At 34.0% G+C, this 20,394-nt stretch overlaps 2 protein-coding genes across 2 annotated transcripts; one reads left to right on the forward strand and one right to left on the reverse strand.

Annotated features, from left to right (window-relative positions):
• Positions 1 to 11,981: 11,981 nt before the first annotated feature.
• Positions 11,982 to 12,377, forward strand: LOC131066190 (glycine-rich protein 5-like). Its single transcript, XM_058000886.2, has one exon. It carries the CDS (start codon positions 11,982 to 11,984, stop codon positions 12,375 to 12,377), a length of 396 nt encoding a protein of 131 aa, XP_057856869.2.
• Positions 12,378 to 18,931: 6,554 nt separating this feature from the next.
• LOC131066191 (glycine-rich cell wall structural protein-like) lies at positions 18,932 to 19,339 on the reverse strand. Its single transcript, XM_058000888.1, has one exon. It carries the CDS (start codon positions 19,337 to 19,339, stop codon positions 18,932 to 18,934), a length of 408 nt encoding a protein of 135 aa, XP_057856871.1.
• Positions 19,340 to 20,394: the final 1,055 nt, after the last annotated feature.

The raw sequence follows: 20,394 nt of genomic DNA on the forward strand, positions 1-20,394 counted from the left end.
ATTTTTGTGATAAAGAAGTGGTGGTTGCTCTTCAGGAGTATCCATATTAGTTAAAATGTGACATAACCAAATCAGCTCACACACAACTCCTCACATGACACAATATTCAACCTTAATGATAAGAGAACAACAACATTTTTCTTCTTACTCATCCAAGAAATATATCTCGACCCAAGGTGAAAAATATAGCTTGAAGTTGATTTCCTATCATCAATAGATCTAACAGAACCAAGTCAACATATCCCTAGAAGAAGAATAAATTTTGATTCTTATATTCTTCACCATAATCAAGTGTACCTTGGACATATTGAAAAACATGCTTAGCTGCAATCCAATTACACTTCTTTAGCTTCTACATAAAATTGCATTAATAACTAACAACAAAGCATAAATATGGTCTTGTATAAATAAAGCATATGAGACTCTCAAACAATTTCCTATAGAGAGTCACATCAACTTGAGGTGAATCCTGGAATTGAGAGAGTTGCAAACCTTTATCCATTGGAGTGTACATAGCTTAACAATCATACAAGCCAAACCTTTCCAAGAGAGTCTTTGCATATTTCATTTGGGAGATAAAAGTATGATGCACCTTCTACCATATCTCCAAGCCAAGGCAATAATGAAGTAGCCCCAAATCTATCATGTTAAAGGATTTCTTCAAATAATTCTTGACAACATTAATGAGATTGTCTAGACTAGATATGATCACAAACTCATCCCCATACAAGACAAGAATGACAATCTTTGTCCCTACTTTCTTAATATACAAATTAGGATCAAAGGGCCTACGAATGAAATATGGTGCAAGAATGACCATCTATATTTATGTAACATCCCTGGGAGGATTGTTTATGCCCATAAAATTGTGACAATTATGATCATTGATGAAGCCTTCAAGTTGGATTATGTAGGCTTCTTATTTGAGATCACCATTCAAGAAAGCACTCTTGACATCCATCTATTGAAGCTTACACATAAAGCTTCCATCCTTTATGTGTGGCTAATGCACATAAAATCTGATGGTTTTGAGCTTCGCAATGGTTGCAAAATGTCTCCTCCTCTTTCACATTTTCTTGTCTATATGTTCTAGATTTCTTGTGGGAAAACAAGATCAAGATTTGATCCAATATGGACCAATAAATTCCCAAACTTATTCTTTCTAATATGTTTCAGGATTTATGATTTAACTGGTTGTATTAGTTGTTGTGTACTATTTGTGGACTATGTTGGATGTGAAATATTGTGATAATAATTTAAAATACTCACAAAATACAAGTCATCAATTGAGAAGAAGACCAAATATTATTTATATAAAAAACATAATTAAAAAATTACAATAACAATGATTACATTTATAGACTCCTCAAGTCTATAAAAAAAAGTAACTAAAAAACTAATAGTAATTTTCCAACTCCATAGACAGCAATTTCTAAAGACTAAGAACACTGCATAGACAACAATTTTTAAAAACAAAGACCACTATCAAGACAACAATTTCTAAAGACCAAAACCTATCAAAAAACTAGAGAATGTTTAACTTAGTAGTTTCTAAATTGTTATTTTATTAACAAAACAAAAACACATTCTTAGAAGTTTCCCTCTAGCATTGATCTCCATGACATCATTCTAATCTTGAATTTGATCTCCAACATAGCAATCTCTAGGACAACATTCTATTCTTGTCTTCAATCTCCCCTTGAATGATCAATGGAGGTGAGTCCCAACTGATGTCTACAAGCAATAAAACTAGACATAGGAAGAGGTTTTCTGAAGATGTTAGCTACTTTCTTGGATGAAGGATAATTGTAACTCCACTTGTCCATCTTGGACCAAGTCGTGAATGTAATGATGTTGGATCTCTATGTGCTTTGTTCTAGCATGAAACATGGGATTCTTTGTCATGGAAATAGTGCTATTATTATCGCAATAGATGGTGATTGGATGTTGTTGAACTAAATGTAGATCTTCAAATATCCATCTAATCCAAACTGCTTGAGAACTTATTGAGATGGTTGCAATGTATTTTTCTTCTGCATAAGAAAGAGCTACAGTTGTCTATTTTTTACTACTCCAAGAGACAACACTAGAACCAAGTGAAAAAATATATCCAGATGTAGATTTTCTATCATCCACTGAACCAGCTCTAGAATCTATGTAACCAACTAAATCAAACTTTTCAGAGGGATAATAGTGAATTCCAAAATTTTGTGTACCTTTCACATACCTCGTGATTCTTTTAGCAGCTTGCTAATGAGACTCATGTGGATCTTGCATGAATCAAGAGATGAGACTCACAACATACATAATATCAGGTCTACTAGTTGCGAGATACATGAGGCTACCAACTAAACTTCTATACAAGGTAGCATTAAACTTGGGACTTGTATCTTCCTTGGTTAATTTTTCATCGTGTTATGGGGGTTGTAAGTGCTTTGCATGCCTCCATTCTAAACTTATTCAACAAATCAACTACATACTTCATTTGGGAAACATATATACCTTTTGATGTTTATTGTACCTCCATACCAAGAAAATAATGCATGAGTCCCAGATCTAACATTTCAAATTCTTATTTCATTTATGCTTGAAACTTTCCATGAGAGATTTTCTATTACCTATATAAATAGGACCATCAACATAAAGGCAAACTATGATAACATCATTACCAATGCATTGCGCATACAAAGTAGGCTCTGAGTGTCTTCTGTTCAAACCTTTCTTCATGAAATAATTGTCAATCCTAGCATATCAGGCACGAGGAGATTGTTTTAACCCATAAAGAGATTTCTTCAACTTGTATACTAAGTGTTCTTTTCCTGGAATTTCATAACCCATAGGTTGTTCCACATAAACTTCCTCATCTAGATAACCATTCAAGAATGTCGATTTAACGTCCATCTAAAATATTGGCCACTTGAATCATACTGCAATAGCCAATATAATCTTGATCGTATCAAGTCTAGCCACAACAGCAAAAGTATTTGTGTAATCCACTCCAAGAGTTTGTGCAAACCCTTTGGCAACTAATCTTGCCTTGTGTCATTCTACTAATCCATCTACTTGATATTTGACTTTATATATCCATTTCACACCAATCACCTACTTATCTTTGGGAAGTTCAACTAAATCCCAAGTATTGTTCTTATGAATGAAATTCATATCATCATTCATAGAATTAACCCATACAGGTTCTTTTACTGCTTCTTCATATATAGAGGATTCAACTTGAATTGTACTAAGAAAAGAAAAATTAACAACTGGAGATGTATTTGCACTCCTCTGATATATATCAACTAAACTTCATACCTTTCTTGGAGATGATGTTGAAGGTGATGGTGGAGGTGAATCTTCACCTGAGTTTGTGCTACTTGAAGAAATAGGTGAGCTTGGAGGACTAGAACTGGAGCTTGAGCTTTCCCTTGAGCTTGTGGGGAGAGGAGGAGGAACACTGTTATCTTCCATGTTTATGATTATTGATGAATTTTGTTGCACACCTTCTTTCCACTACCATACTCCCCCTTCAACAAAAATCACATACTGACTAACAATCCATTTCCCTCTGTCAGGATTATAGAACCTATATCTTTTAGTTGCAGTATAATATCCCACAAAGATACAACATTGGGATTTGGCATCCAACTGCTACTTTTGAACTAGAACATGCACATATGCCAAGAAACCAAACACATGAAAAATGAGCCACTGAAGGCTTGTGACCACTCCAAGCTTCCTTTGGAGTTATGTTTGGAATTGCTTTCGTGGGACTTTGATTCAAAATATATACAATAGTCACAACTGCTTCTCCCCAAAAATTATTTGAAAGATTCTTTGTTTGCATCGTGCTTCATGCCATTTTTATAATGGTATGATTCTTTCTTTTAGAAATACCATTTTGTTGATGTGTATATGCAGCAGTAAGTTGTCTCTAGATGCCATTCTTAATACAAAAATTAGAAAACTCATTAGAGGTAAACTCTCCCCCTATATCTATTCTGAGTATCTTGACCGGATACCTGCTTTTCTTTTCAGTCATTACTTTAAAATTCTTGAAGCATGCAAAGGCTTCAGATTTTTGTTTAAGAAAATAAATCCAAGTGTGGTGAGAGAAATCACCAATGGAAGTCAAAAAATAAAGGTTCTTACCCAATGATTCCTCTTGCATATCACCAGAAATGTCAGCATACACAAGCTCTAGAGGGGTTTTGGCTCTCCAAGACTTGTTCACTGGAAAACTATCTCGATGATGCTTGCCAAGTGCCCACCCTAAACAAACTTGTTCTTTAGACTGAATTGAAGGAAGCCCTCTCACCTTATTCTTCTAATTCAACAAAGTTAACCCTTGAAAATTCAAATGACCATATCTTTGATGCCATAACCACAAATTATCTGTCATATAAGTCTTTGCTACAAGATGATAATTATCATATTTATCAAAAAAATTGTAGCAGTTATCTTCAAACACTATATAGTTCTTGCCTACAAGCTGCCCAATACTCAAAAGATTATGTTTTAACTTTCGTACAAGGAAAGTATCATGAATATGAGTAGTTTCTCCTTTCTTAGTCTTGTCTGCAAGGGTACCTTTTCCCATTACATCAACCTCCTTATCATATCCAAATTTAACCTCACTTCTTAGAGTATCATCTAATTTGATAAAGAGATCAAATTTACCTATCATGTGGTTTGAACAACCATTATCCAAGAACCAAACATCCTCTTGGTTTTCTTTTGCCAAATTACATGTGAAGAATGTAGAATGCTTTGCTTTAGAAGACTCTTCTATGAAATTTTCTCTTGACTTATTCAAGTTAGATTTCTTCTTTCTGCACTCAAATTCACAGTGCCCATATCTTTCTCAATATTTGCACTGGATACAACTTCGATTCACAAAACTCCTTCCTCTTCCTCTATTATCTCCTCTACCTCTACCTCTTCTTCTACTATTACCAGAAGATTCACCTTGAAATTTTGTAGGTTGAGAGGGAGGAGATTTGATCTTTTCTTCAATATTGACAGAAGATTGGAAAGCTTCCACAAAACTTTTCATAGAATGTCGTATACACTCTTCATGAGATTGCAAAGAACCAGTTAGCTTTGCAACTTGGAAAGTAGTTAGATCTTTACGTTCTTCAATGGCTATCACCACTAGATCAAATTTAGGAGGAGATCTCACAATTCTTTCTACATTTTTTTGTTCTATTATCTTTTCTCCTTGAGTCCTAAGCTAATTCACAATACCTTGAGTCCTCGTAATAAATTCATGAATGGACTTAGATTCCTTCATCCTCAAATTTTCAAATTCCCTTTGTAACATTTGAACTCTTAACAATTTGATTTTGTATGTACCTTGATATGCAATTTGTAGAGGCCAAGCATCTTTTGATTTTGTCATATTGGCAATTCAAGCGAAGATTGAAACATCCAATGTAGATTGAATAGTGTAAAGAGATTTGTTGTCCTTTTTTGGGTCTTCTTTTAGCTAAGCTTTTTGTTGTAGTGTCCATGTATTCAATGTATTCTGATCTACAAGTTTTGTGTATCCTCCTTCCACTAATTACTAGAGTTCTTGGGATAATAGTAGGGTCTTCATTTTGATACTCCAATAATCATAGTTGTCTTCAGTAAACAATGGAATTGTAAATGACACATCTTTTCTATTAGCCATCTGGAGATAACTGTTTCTCTAACCTTGCTACCTGCACAATCAAAAATCCTACAACCCGCTCTGATACCAAATGAAAGATTATGATAATAATTTAAAACACTCACAAAATACAACTCATCAACTGAGAAGAAGGCTAAGTATTATTGATATAAAAACAATTAAAAAATTACAGTAACAACGATTACATTTATAGACTCCTCAAGTCTATTAAAAAAAAACACTAAAAAACTAATAGTAGTTTTTCAACTCCATAGACAACAATTTCTAAAGACTAAGAACACTACATAGACAACAGTTTCTAAAAACAAAGACCACTACGAAGACAACAATTTCTAAAAACCAAAAACTATCAAAAACTAGACAATGTTTAACTTAGTAGTTTCTAAACTGCTATTTTATTAACAAAACAAAAACACATTCTTAGAAGTTTCCATCTACCCTTGATCTCCATGGCATCAATCTAATCTTGAGCTTGATCTCCAACATAGAATTCTCCTAAACAACATTCTATTCTTGTCTTCAGGATGTATCAACTAGTTAATATTGTGATATGTTGTTCTCGCACTGTCTTTAGTCATGTTCATCTCTTTTTTCTTTGTAGTGTTCTTTTTAGATGGACATTTATTTTTATGGTAATTAATTGAACTTTTATCAATAAAAAATGTTAGTTTTAAATTCTCGCAGTTAAACCCTAGTAAAAACACCAAATCTTGTTGCTTTACACTATTATTGTTGATGTAAGGATCTCGAAAAGAGGCACCGCCAATGCAATGCTAAGTTTCTATAGTTCGCAAGGTGTGGTTGTGGAAGTTGCTTAAGTGTAGCTTGTGTTGGAAGTTCAGCAAGAGAATGTTTTCTATTTTGTAAATAGAATATTTCCTAGAGTTGTGAGGTTTACACCAAGAGCAGTTTTATGTGTGGATAGTTATAGTTATGTTAGACAAGTTTCCTTTCTCTTGATTCACATAAAGAAAGTTCCAGTTTGCATCATACAAGAAAATTTTCACTTGCGTTGTGTTGCATGAGGAAAGTTTCACTTCTCTTGCATAATTGATGTTTTCATCAAGAAGACTATATATGTAAATTGTTGTAGCAACTAAGATTGTATTTAGAAGGAAATTTTTCTCTTGAAGATGAATAGAAGATTCAACATTTAAAGGTTTTTCCCCACATTGGAGTTTCCTGGGTATATTGGTGTTATCTCTATTCATGCATTTGGTTTCATTTGAATTTGCTTCTGCTATTCATTTTGTTAATTAACTAAGTGTATTAGTTGTTATAAATCAAATTGACTTAAATTGTTCTTTCTATGAATTTATTGAACAATTAATCTGTTGTTGGGTTATAGAAATTTACATGGTATCAGAGCTATAAACTCTTAATATGAAGCCAAGTTTTTGTATCACAGATTTCTTCAATATTCAGTTTTCAATTCCTTCAAGTTATTTTCGAGGCACAATTGATTTAGCAAGATGGAGTGAAGCTTAAGGGGCTCACCGATGCAGATTGGGAAAATAGTATAGTTCACAGGAAGAGCACTTTAGGGTGTTGTTTCAGTTCAGCATCAAGAGTTGTCTCTTGGTACAATAGGAATTAGATATCAATTGCACTGAGTTCTACAAAAGTTGATAATATGGTAGCCAGTATGGCTACATGTGATGATATCTGGCTTCAGAAACTTCTAGTTGGGATCTTTGATGAAGAGCTAGATCTTTCAGTCAAGTTACAATACATTCCTACGGATGGGCAAAAAGCAGACATCCTGATGAAGGCTTTGATGAAGAGTTAAGTTTGTATTCTTCGGGGATAAGCTGGGTGTTGTGCAGAACACCTTCCTCACTAAGAGGGAGTGTTAAGTTTCTATAGTTTGGAAGGTGTGGTTGTGAAAGTTGCTTAAGTGCAGCTTGTGTTAAATGTTTAGCAAGAGAATGTTTTCTATTTTGTAAATAGAATATTTCCTAGAGTTGTGAGGTTTACACTAAGAGCCGTTTTATGTGTGGATAGTTTTAGTTATGTTAGACAAGTTTCCTTTCGTTTGTTTCATGTAAGGAAAGTTTTCCTTACATTGTGTTGCATGAGGAAAGTTTCACTTCTCTTGCATAGTTGATGTTTTCATCAAGAAGGCTATATATGTAAATTGTTGTAGCAACTAAGATTATATTCAGAAGGAAATTTTTCTCTTGAAGTTGAATAGAAGATTCAACATTTGAAGGTTTTTCCCATATTGGAGTTTCCTGGGTATATTGGTGTTATCTTTGTTCATGCATTTCGTTTCATTTGAATTTGCTTCTGCTATTCATTTTGTTAATTAACCAAGTGTATTAGTTGTTATAAATCAAATTAACTTAAATTGTTCTTTCTATGAATTTATTGAACAATTAATCTCTTGCTGGGTTATAGAAATTTACATGGTATCGGAGCTATAAACTCTGAATATGAAGCCAAGTTTTTCTATCACGGATTTCTTCAATATTCAGTTTTCAATTCCTTCAAGGTATTTTCAAGGCACAATTGATTTAGCAAGATGGAGTGAAGCTTGAGGGGCTCACCAATGCAAATTGGGAAAACAGTATAGTTCACAGGAAGAGCACTTTAGGGTGTTGTTTCAGTTCGACATCAAGAGTTATCTCTTGGTACAATAGGAATTAGATATCAATTGCACTGAGTTCTGCAAAAGTTGATAATATGGCAGCCAATATGGCTACATGTGATGATATCTGGCTTCAGAAACTTCTAGTTGGGATCTTTGATCAAGAGCTAGATCTTTCAGTCAAGTTACAATACATTCCTACGGATGGTCAAAAAGAAGACATCCTGATGAAGGCTTTGATGAAGAGTAAGTTTGTATTCTTCAGGGATAAGCTGGGTGTTGTGCAGAACACCTTCCTCACTAAGAGGGAGTGTTAAGTTTTTATAGTTTGGAAGGTGGGGTTGTGAAAGTTGCTTAAGTGCAGCTTGTGTTAAATGTTTAGCAGGAGAATGTTTTCTATTTTGTAAATAGAATATTTCCTAGAGTTGTGAGGTTTACACTAAGAGAAGTTTTATGTGTGGATAGTTTTAGTTATGTTAGACAAGTTTCCTTTCTCTTGTTTCATGTAAGGAAAGTTTCCCTTACATTGTGTTGCATGAGGAAAGTTTCACTTCTCTTGCATAATTGATGTTTTCATCAAGAAGGCTATATATGTAAATTGTTGTAGCAACTAAGATTGTATTCAGAAGTAAATTTTTCTCTTGAAGCTGAATAGAAGATTCAACATTTGAATGTTTTTCCCATATTGGAGTTTCCTGGGTATATTGGTGTTATCTCTATTCATGCATTTGGTTTCATTTGAATTTGCTTCTACTATTCATTTTGTTAATTAACGAAGTGTATTAGTTGTTATAAATCAAATTGACTTAAATTGTTCTTTCTATGAATTTATTGAACAATTAATCCCTTGTTGGGTTATAGAAATTTACATGGTATCGGAGCTATAAACTCTGAATATGAAGCCAAGTTTTTATATCACGGATTTCTTCAATATTCAGTTTTCAATTCCTTCAAGGTATTTTCGAGGCACGATTGATTTAGCAAGATGGAGTGAAGCTTGAGGGGCTCACCGATGCAGATTGGGAAAATAGTATAGTTCACAGGAAGAGCACTTTAGGGTGTTGTTTCAGTTTGGCATCAAGAGTTGTCTCTTGGTACAATAGGAATTAGATATCAATTGCACTGAGTTCTGCAAAAGTTGATAATATGGCAGCCAGTATGGCTACATGTGATGATATCTGGCTTCAGAAACTTCTAGTTGGGATCTTTGATGAAGAGCTAGATCTTTCAGTCAAGTTACAATACATTCCTATGGATGGGCAAAAAGAAGACATCCTGATGAAGGCTTTGATGAAGAGTAAGTTTGTATTCTTCAGGGATAAGCTGGGTGTTGTGCAGAACACCTTCCTCACTAAGAGGGAGTGTTAAGTTTCTATAGTTTGGAAGGTGTGGTTGTGAAAGTTGCTTAAGTGCAGCTTGTGTTAAATGTTTAGTAGGAGAATGTTTTCTATTTTTTAAATAGAATATTTCCCAGAGTTGTGAGGTTTACACTAAGAGCAGTTTTATGTGTGGATAGTTTTAGTTATGTTAGACAAGTTTCCTTTCTCTTGTTTCGTGTAAGGAAAGTTTCCCTTACATTGTGTTGCATGAGGAAAGTTTCACTTCTCTTGCATAATTGATGTTTTCATCAAGAAGGCTATATATGTAAATTGTTGTAGCAACTAAGATTGTATTCAGAAGGAAATTTTTCTCTTGAAGCTGAATAGAAGATTCAACATTCAAAGGTTTTTCCCATATTGGGGTTTCCTGGGTATATTGGTGTTATACATATTCATGCGTTTGGTTTCATTTGAATTTGCTTCTGCTATTCATTTTGTTAATTAACCCCATGTATTAATTGCTATAAATCAGATTGACTTAAATTGTTCTTTCTATGAATTTATTGAGCAATTAATCTCTTGCTGGGTTATAGAAATTTACATGGTATCAGAGCTATAAAATCTGGATATGAAGCCAAGTTTTTGTATCACGGATTTTTTCAATATTCAGTTTTCAATTCCTTCAAGGTATGTTCGAGGCACAATTGATTTAGCAAGATGGAGTGAAGCTTGAGGGGCTCACCGATGCAGATTTGGAAAACAATATAGTTGATAGGAAGAGCACTTTAGGGTGTTGTTTATGTTTGGGATCAAGAGTTGTCTCTTGGCACAACAAGAATTAGATATCAATTGAATTGAGTCCTGCAAAGGTTGAGAGTATGGCAGCCAGTATGGCTACATGTGATGATATCTGGCTTCAGAAACTTCTAGTTGGGCTCTTTGATCAAGAGCTACATTTTTCAGTCAATTTACAATACATTCCTACAGATGGGCATATAGCAGACATCTTGATGAAGGCTTTGATGAAGAGTAAATTTGTATTTTTCAGAGATAAGCTAGGTGTTGTACAAAACACCTTCCTCACCAAGAGGGATGTTAAGTTTCTATAGTTCAGAAGGTGTGGTTGTGAAAGTTTCTTAAGTGCGACTTGTGTTAAATGTTCAACATGACAATGTTTTCTATTTTGTAAATAGAATATTTCCTATAGTTGTAAGATTTACACCAAGAGCAATTTTATGTGTGGATAATTTCATTTATGTTAGACAAGTTTCCTTTCTCTTGTTTCATGTAAGAAAAGGTTCAGTTTGCATCATGCAAGGAAAGTTTCTCTTACGTTGTGTTGCATGAGGAAAGTTTCACTTCTCTTGCATAATTGATGTTTTTATCAAGAAGGCTATATATGTAAATTGTTGTAGCAACTATGATTGTATTCGGAAGGAAATTTTTCTCTTCAAGCTAAATAGAAGATTCAACATTTGAAAGTTTTTCCCCATATTGGGATTTTCACCTTATATTCCTATTATCTATGTTCATGTGTTTGGTTTCATTTGAATTTGCTTCCAGTATTCATTTTGTTAATTAACCCAATATATTGGTTGTTATAAATCAAATCGACTTAAAATGTTATTTCTATGAATTTATTGAGCAATTAATTTTTTTCCTGGTCACCTAAAACGCAGCACATTCAGAAGAGACGTAAATAATCGACAATGCATGAGGTACAATTTAGGTGACTACATAGCCGTTTCCCTGAGAAAGATATCGGATATACGGACTCGGCTCCTGTGCGTCTGTGTACATTTAATTCTATGTTTTGAAACTTCAATCCACCATTCAATACTGGAAATCAATAAATGATGATAACAGAGTCCATACCGTACTAAGCACGCGTTTTATAACTGTACTTTCCATCTAGATGTTCTGTATTAATGGTTTTGCTTGGGGAAATTATGAGTTTGGGTGGCAAACTACGACAGAATGAATTTATTGGAGGACAGAATTTCAACGAGCCATTAAAACCCAAGTCAGAGACAGCTGTTCATTAAATCAACGTCCAAAGACGGAAATTTGTGGAGGATTTAAAAAGGAAAAAACTATAATATCAAATTCCTGTGCCTGATTGGAGAGAGCTACAGCCCTATAAATTATCTACATAAAGTGATGTTATTTCAATGTACACGCCGTTGTGTCTCTTCGCTTCAATGCAATATTCCGGATTGACGCGGCCTGGTTAGTTTCAATCTTAATGGAAATCAGAATGCCTAAATGTGACTTTGGTGAGGAATTAAATGCAATATGCTAGGCTAATCTGCGTCATCGTTTTAGACTTCGATTTCTCGACATCGGATTACCTATATAAGGCCAATCTACCAAGTGCAAAGACATTGTGAAGAGTACAAGAAACATGGCTTCCAAGCTTAAGCAATGTGGAATGCTGTTTACTGCATTGCTTGTGGTGGGAGTAATAGTTGTTTGTGAGGGCAGAAGTCTTAAGACAATGGTATATCAAACGGATAACTTCGGTGGGGGCGGAGGGTTTGGTGGCGGTGGCGGAGTCGGAGGAGGCCTCGGTGGTGGTGCTGGAGGAGGCTTTGGTGGGGGAGCTGGTGGCGGAGCTGGAGGAGGCTTCGGTGGTGGTGTTGGAGGAGGATTTGGTGGAGGAGCTGATGGGGGAGCTGGAGGAGGTACTGGAGGAGGCGTTGGCGGTGGCTTTGGTGGAGGCGCAGGAGGAGGCGCAGGAGGAGGAGCTGGTGCAGGCGGCGGCTTCGGCGGTGGAGCTGGTGGAGGCGGAGGATTTTAACTCTCTTAACTTTTCTGTCTCCGAAATAATGAACGTGGTCTTACTCTAGCTGTCATATTAGTTACGATAAGAATGCTATTTTAATTCTATGGGTGTCCAACGATTCATCCATTCTGAACAATGTTAGCGGGATTATATGTTTTCAATTAACTGAAATTGTTGTAGAATGCAATGTATAATGGAGCCCAATAGCACCCTCTTCATTTCCGTCACTATTAATTTCGGTTTTCTGCCTTATATTTAAATTAAATATAATGATCCATTACAAGCTGCAGGATAAGTATTGAAAGAATTAAAAATGGCAGGGAAAAAATAAACCAAAATGCGTGAGATGCGAATGATGAATCCTTAAATTAAAATTAACACAGTTTATACGCATACGGAATTCTTAGAATGAGAGAATGAGATGATTTCGTTCCATGCAACATCATATTGACTTGGATTATGTCAATGCTAATACTTCCATCATTACTAAGCTCTCACATATGCAATAGAAGAGAATTCATGGAAAAGTGAAACCTATTTGTTGTGTATGGTGGACGATCGTGAATAACATATGTCAAACCTATTTGTTGTGTATGGTGGACGATCGTTAATAACATATGTCAAAAATGTTTTTCCAGCATGCATAAATTTGTATCACAAATTAAATAGAAAAAAACAATAGCTGATGGGATTCATGAAGTGAAATTGTAAACTGCACAATATATTAGTAAATTTGGCATGCAAAACTCCACTTTAATGAGGTCACGCAAGAGTCGTAGTCATAAGTAGAGAAAAATTTGACGCTCTTCTTATATCATTCGCACAACACAATATATATATCAGTACCTGAAACTTATGACATTGCAGACTTGAAGATGATGTGGAGGAAATAAAGTGCACCACCCTATGTTGCCCCTCTATGATTGCTAATGTGGATGTGAAAATTAGCATCCATTAAATGGCCATGAACGAATGAAGAAAGGGCTTAGGAAATAAGACGCCTCAAACTTGGATAGAGTTGCCTCTATTTAATAATTAATTAATTTCTTTGGCAAATGAAAAGAAATTCAAGCAGTATTAGATTGCAACAAATAATAATATAATGCTCAACAACTATTAAATGTGACAAGCCCCATATCGATATCACTACCTCCAATATGTGATGCTAATTAGCAATGGTTACTAATGGATATCACAGTTATGTATGTACCTCCAATAAAATATTGTTAAACCATATATGCTTCGAGTGAAAATATTGATATAAATCATGATAGGGGAAAAACAATGTAAATTGCTATCTTTGTATGAAAATTGTTGTACCGAAATCGTACCATAACTACAAACCAGGTGCAATATCAGTATCGTTGCTGTGAATATCGCTGCCAACATGGATAGAAAAATATGAAATCACAAGAAGGATATCACTACCAAAATCAATCACAGGAGATATAAAAGTCACTACAACTGAATAATTGAAATATATATTGTTGTGAGCATGTGGAAATGTCACTGCAAATAGGCCAAAACTAAATAATATCACCACAAATTTTACAACAAATTAAATGGGGTGAATTTTGAAAATTTGAGAATTTGAAATGTTGTAATGAGGTTGAATCTGCAAACGTGACGGGGAAAATGAATAATAGATATCTTATCAATTGTTCAATTCTCGGATCAAAAAGGTAATTAATCTACATAAAGCTCTGATACCATGTTGGAGAAATTATGAGCCCATGAAGTTGTGCACACTTCAATGGATCAACCAAGAAATTATCTAACCACACAAGAGAATGTTATAACTTTAGCAATGGTGAATAATAGAGATCAAATTGAAATGCTATCCAAGAACTTGCTATCAATTGATATGATACAGTGCACAAATGGGCTTTCTTATATAGCCAAGTGAGGAGGGAGTACTAACAACTACCCTGTGATAAAATTAAATGTATGTGAATAGGTGCTAACCAATAACTAGTTACGAAATATCCTTATTCACACCAACAAACCCTAATATCTAATTGGTTGCATGTTATTCAAAATTATCATACATAGCTAGAGGGTTTTTGGATTTATATCTAAGTTACTAAATCGTGTATGGGTACGTAATTTCAGTACGCGGATACAACAATTTTAATAAACATATGAAATCATAAATATATACATATTTAATACCTAAAACTTTAATGTCATAATAATATAAATCTATATTATATTAAATTTATAAGTTTATGAACTATTATCTTAATTCCATATTAATATAAAGTTATTTGATATTATTTAGTTTTAAAGCATGTTAAATATTAATATTAAATATTAACAAAATAAAAGTAGAACCATATTCCTATCACTATTTTACAAAACCTATTAATATAAATTCTACTTAATAGGTCATTCATAAAATAACACATGCATGATAATAATATAAATAATAAAATTAACAATAAATATTAAATAATATTTAATTTAATATTAATTAATATAATTTAATTTAACTAATTCAAGTTTAAATTTAATAAACAATAGAATTCATTAAAATAATTGTAAGCTTCTTAATGTTAATAATAATAATAAACGATATTAAATTTAATAAAATTTTAATAAATTAAAAACCTAAAATTTAAGTTAAAACTTATATAGAGTAATTAAAGGAGAATAATAAAACACTTACGTCGAACGCACATTTGGTTTAATCTCCATCGGGAGGAGGCTATTTGAATGGACGGAAGAGTGAATACCCCCCACCGGCTACTCTGCCTTCGTCTGCCCTCGTCTTCCCTCGTTGTGTGTCACCTTCCCTCATCGTGTGTTGCCTTGTTGCCTCGTCTATGCCCGCATCTGTTCTTCTCGAATGCACAAAAAAATCTGAAGAGAAACCCATGTATTTTGATTTAGGGTTAACACGTTTTCTTTCTAAAAAGTGGAAAAAAAAACCTCAAAATCCACATTCAGCGTTGATTCGTCAAATATGCCACGGAATCAAAAAAAATGCCACGTCATTCCAAATACGTTGGGATTCATGGTACGTTTTCAGAGGGCAAATGCAGGAACCCTGTTTGATTCCACAAGGATTCTAGTTCAAATCCGAATCTGATTCGAATCGTACCCAGATTCAGGTAAAAACCTAGACGTACCCGTAACTTAGATTTATATGATAGATTCAATATATAAAAGTCAATGCATTACACTACTTCATGGGTATCATGCTATACATCCATATCTTTTTATCATCCTTGTGAATTGTAGGGACATTTCTAGTTGAAAAGTGTGTGAGGAATTATAGATCTATGGATAAAGGAAAATGATCCAAATGATACCCTCCACATTGTACTGTGATATTATATTAAGAAATCTTTTCCAAAGAAACACATTATTTTCTTGGATTGTTAGTTCATATTATCCAACAAGTTGCATGTTAGTCAAAATTATCATATATGTTTAGAGAAATTTAAGATTTATATGATAGATTCAATATAGTAAATTCAATGGATTACACTAGTTCATGGGTGTAAGAGTATACTTTAATATTTCTCTATTTTCTAACCTTCTGAATTATACGACCACTTCTAGTCAAAAGGTGTGTGAGGAAGCATACATCTATAGATAAAGGAAATGCAACATAATGATACTCTCCCTCTATGTAACTTTTTGAGGAACATGAAAGACTTGATGAAAGAGACACATCATTATAATTATCATTATTTTTAAAATTGTCAAACTATGTAATTGTATTTGTATGCTATTTTACTAGTGTTACCCTTGTACAAGTGGTGAAAATGTTAGATTGTATAAAATAAATTAAATTCATTTAAAACAAATATTTTCCATATCTATTCATAGATGTTATTTTTATTTATAGTATTGATGATGTATTAATATTTAATGGATTAAAAATATTGATATGGCAATTGTAAATATTTTTCAAACAATTATTCATTACAAATAGATTGGTGTATCCAATTGATAGAAGGTTATCAATATTTTCAAAATTTTGGACATGAATAAATATTCACATGTTGAACAAAATAACAATTAAGAAATGTTTGAATGTTTGAGTTGGGTAACTGATAATTATTTGTTGTCACTCAAAAGAGGTCATTTGTTCATTATATGGTATTAATGTAGTAAGCATACTGATGTCACATACCATTTTATTATAGATTTTTTATTAATTAAAATTAGGTTAGGCCTATACCATTACATATCCGTAGAAAACCGGCACCTAGGGCGTAGGAGAAATGCACACCTAGCTAATGACAAACCAACAAAAAAATAACGAGGTACCACCAAGCACTAAACCAAGACCACAGATAGAACCAACAAACAAAAACCAAAATTAAACCAGGAAACCGCCAAAGACAAGAAGAGATGGTCTAGTAGGTTGAGGCGTTACCCTCTTGCTAATCTTGACACAGACCTAAAACTTTATTAGACATAATTTTTTGTTAGAGTCCTTAGTAGAGTTCAGAGTAGCAGAATCTACATTATCTTTAACCATAGAGGTAGGGGGCTATTGAAGTAGAGGGAGACAAGCATGTCTCTTTCCCTTAGCTTTCCTGCGGTCGATTTTCTCCTGAATAGCCTGTAGGGAACCTAAATTCTTTAGGTCAATCTCCTACCTTTTCTCGGATATCTCCTCAATTTTGCACTTAAGGATCTCTTGGCTTTCCTTCAGCTCCATTACAACCTTGTTCTCATTTCTTTGAGACACCTTCTCACTAAGGTCTTTTAGCATTCCCTCAACTTTTTCCTAGTTTTATAATTTACTAGCCATATTGCTCACAACTTCCTTGACTCATTCCTCCTTTTCCTCCACAACCCATTTGTTTATCCTAGCGCTAGCCTCATTCACAACCTCAAGTTTATTAGAGAATGTAGAAATAATATAGAAATTTAAGAATGTAGAAATAATGCAATCTCTCCTACTTTAAATAATAAAGAGAAAGTTATAAAGATTTTATTTAAGGATGTTTCAAGAAAGGAAAAAATATGAAATATTTGCTTAGTGAGTTTTTTGATGTGACATGTTGGTTCATGTTTTAATTCATTATACTCTCAGGACCTCTATATACTAAACAAGTTTGTAATGTTTTTTCATTAGACAATCAAGTGATCAAGTTGAATATATGTTAACTTGTTGTAATAATTTGTGTATTGTCTACCTCTATCCACCATCAACAAACACATGATACAATTATATAGGCCAAGATTTATTGGGTTTATAATTGTTTATGCCAAAGATTTTATTAGATTCACAATTTTCATATCAAGGTTCTTGTAGATCCAGAATTTTAATGCCAAGGAATTGAAACATAAAGCCCAAACATAAAAATTACAATTAAATAATAAAAGTGGCCACGAGGACAAAAAAAAAAAAAATTACAATTAAATAATTAAAGTGGCCACAAAGACAAAAATGGACTGCCATGGGAATAATCATGAAGCTCAATAATATCATGAAAATGTGTGATATATAGCATTGAACGCAAAGTTTAAGAAATAGGAACATGAATCAAAGGATATGGCATGATATACTCAATAAAAATATCTAATCAAGACAATGAATCTCTTTAATAGATAATACTCAAACTATAAAATAAAAAAGATAATAAAGAATATCAAATACAAAATTAATTTCTGATTCGATTCTTTAAATTCACTGGTTTTTTAGAACCATAAACCTACTCTTATGATATAGGACCACTTTCACACATATTAATACATAAATGAATGAACTGCGCATAGATTGTATTAATATATAATACTCTTGAGTAAATTATATATAGATAGTTTTTTTATTTTATTTTATTTTGCCAACAAAGATACTAATTTAGAAATATTATAGTTCCTTCTAATTTAGCAGTAAGTTCATGTAAAACAATTTGTAACTAATGATTTAAACGAGGCACCAAGATAAACATGAACTGAGTTACTATAACAGTAAAGTAGTATCGTTGTCTCGACATAAGAAGGCTCTTATATGTTAAATTTAATTATTGTGCATGCTAGAAATTCACCAAATTGATCTCATCAGATATTGGCTCTTTAACTTTATGATATTAAATAAGATCAATTACTTTGAGATACAAATTTATTCATGCATGAAAGCTGTAATTAAGTTAACAACTTTTTCTACGTTTAAGATCCATCATAGATAACTTAGAAATGGCGAAACTTGGAAGTGTTAATTAGCAAATATAATATTCTATAAAGTGCTTTAATTTTTAATTTATGAATTCATTAGTCGAATTTCGCTAATTTAATTATGATTTATTTTTGTACTGTTGATTTAGTTTATCCAATGCTAAACCTGCCGCTTGTAATGTATCATTATGTTAAGTTTAACATACCAGAAAGGTAATCGAAATTAACAAAGACGAAAACGAAGAGGGTATTTGGGCTCCATTATATACTGTATGCTAGTAAAACAATTTCAATTCATTATAAATATATAATCTTACTAACATCGTTGACAATCGATGAATCGTTGGATAACTTCAAAACTGGAAAAACACAAAGATGACTATAGCAAGACCACGGTCATTATTTCATAAACATGAAAGTTAAACGAGTTAAAATCCTCCACCTCCACCAGCTCCACCACCGAAGCCGCCCCCTCCACCAGCTCCTCCTCCTGCGCCTCCCCCAAAGCCACCGCCAGCGCCTCCTCCAGCACCTCCTCCAAAGCCTCCCCCAGCTCCGCCACCAGCTCCCCCACCAAAGCCTCCTCCAGCTCCTCCTCCAGCTCCTCCTCCAGCACCTCCACCCAGGCCTCCTCCAGCACCACCACCGAATCCTCCTCCAGCTCCGCCACCGAAGCCTCCTCCGACTCCGCCACCACCGCCAAACCCTCCACCACCTCCAAAATTATCCTTTTGATATGCTATCGTCTTCAGACTTCTGCCCTCACAACTAACTATTACTCCCACCATAACCATTGCAATAACCAGCATTCCACATTGCTTGAGCTTGGAAGCCATCTTTCTTACTTGCCTTGGCAGTTATACTCTTCACGATGTCTTGGCACTTGGTAGATTGCCCTTATATAGTTAATCCGATGTAGAGAGTATTACTTAAATTGAAGTCTAAAACAGTTAGGGCAACTTAGCCTTGCATATTGCATTTAATTTCTCACCAAATAAGGTTGTAGTCAAAGTTCATTATTATGAATTCTGATATCCATTAAGGCTGAAACTTGCCAATGCCGCGTCAATCTGGAATATTGCATTGAGTGAAAAGACACAATGGCGGGACCATCGAAATGACATCACCGTTGCTTTTTCCATGGGCTCAGTTTATACAGATAATTGTGGTGCTTTAGCTGGAAGCACAGAACATATCATATTTTTTGCACTTTTAATCCTCAAAAAATTTCTGCCTCTCAAATATAATTGAATGAACAGCTGTCTCTGCCTCGAGTTTTAATGGTTCGTTGAAAGTATGCAGCACCTGAAATGCACCACATTCAAAAGAGAGTAGGTATTCGACGATGTATGGGGTGCATTTTAGGTGACTGCATAGTCGTTTCCCTGTGAAAAATATGGGATATACGGGCTCAGCCCATGTATGTCTCCGTAAATTTAATTCGAAGTTTTGAAACTTCAATCCACCGTTCAATACTTGATATCAATAAATGAATATAACAGAGCCCATACCGTACTATGCACGCGTTTTGTAGCTGTACGTTCTATCTAGATGTTCTGTATTAATGGTTTTGCGTGGGGAAATTATGAGTTTAGGTGGCAAAACACAATAGAATGAATTGATTACAGCACAGATTTTCAACGAACCATTAAAATTCAAGTCAGAGACAGCTCTTCATTCAATCAACTTCAACAGCCGGAAGTTTGTTAAGGATTAAAATTTTTTAAAAATGACATGTTCAAATTCCTGTGCCTGATTGGAGACAGCTACAGCCCTATAATTATATACATAAAGTGATAGCCCATGGAACAAGCTACTGTGATGTTATTTCGATGTACCCGTCATTGTTTCTCTTCGCTTCAATGCAATATTCCAGATTGACGCGGAACTG

This window comes from Cryptomeria japonica, chromosome 10 (genome assembly GCF_030272615.1).
Source record: "Cryptomeria japonica chromosome 10, Sugi_1.0, whole genome shotgun sequence".
Classification (NCBI taxonomy): domain Eukaryota; kingdom Viridiplantae; phylum Streptophyta; class Pinopsida; order Cupressales; family Cupressaceae; genus Cryptomeria; species Cryptomeria japonica.

Coding starts and splice junctions, on each gene's coding strand:
- LOC131066191 (XM_058000888.1), bottom strand. CDS start 19,339: ATGGCTTCCAAGCTCAAGCAATGTGGAATGCTGGTTATTGCAATGGTT.
- LOC131066190 (XM_058000886.2), top strand. CDS start 11,982: ATGGCTTCCAAGCTTAAGCAATGTGGAATGCTGTTTACTGCATTGCTT.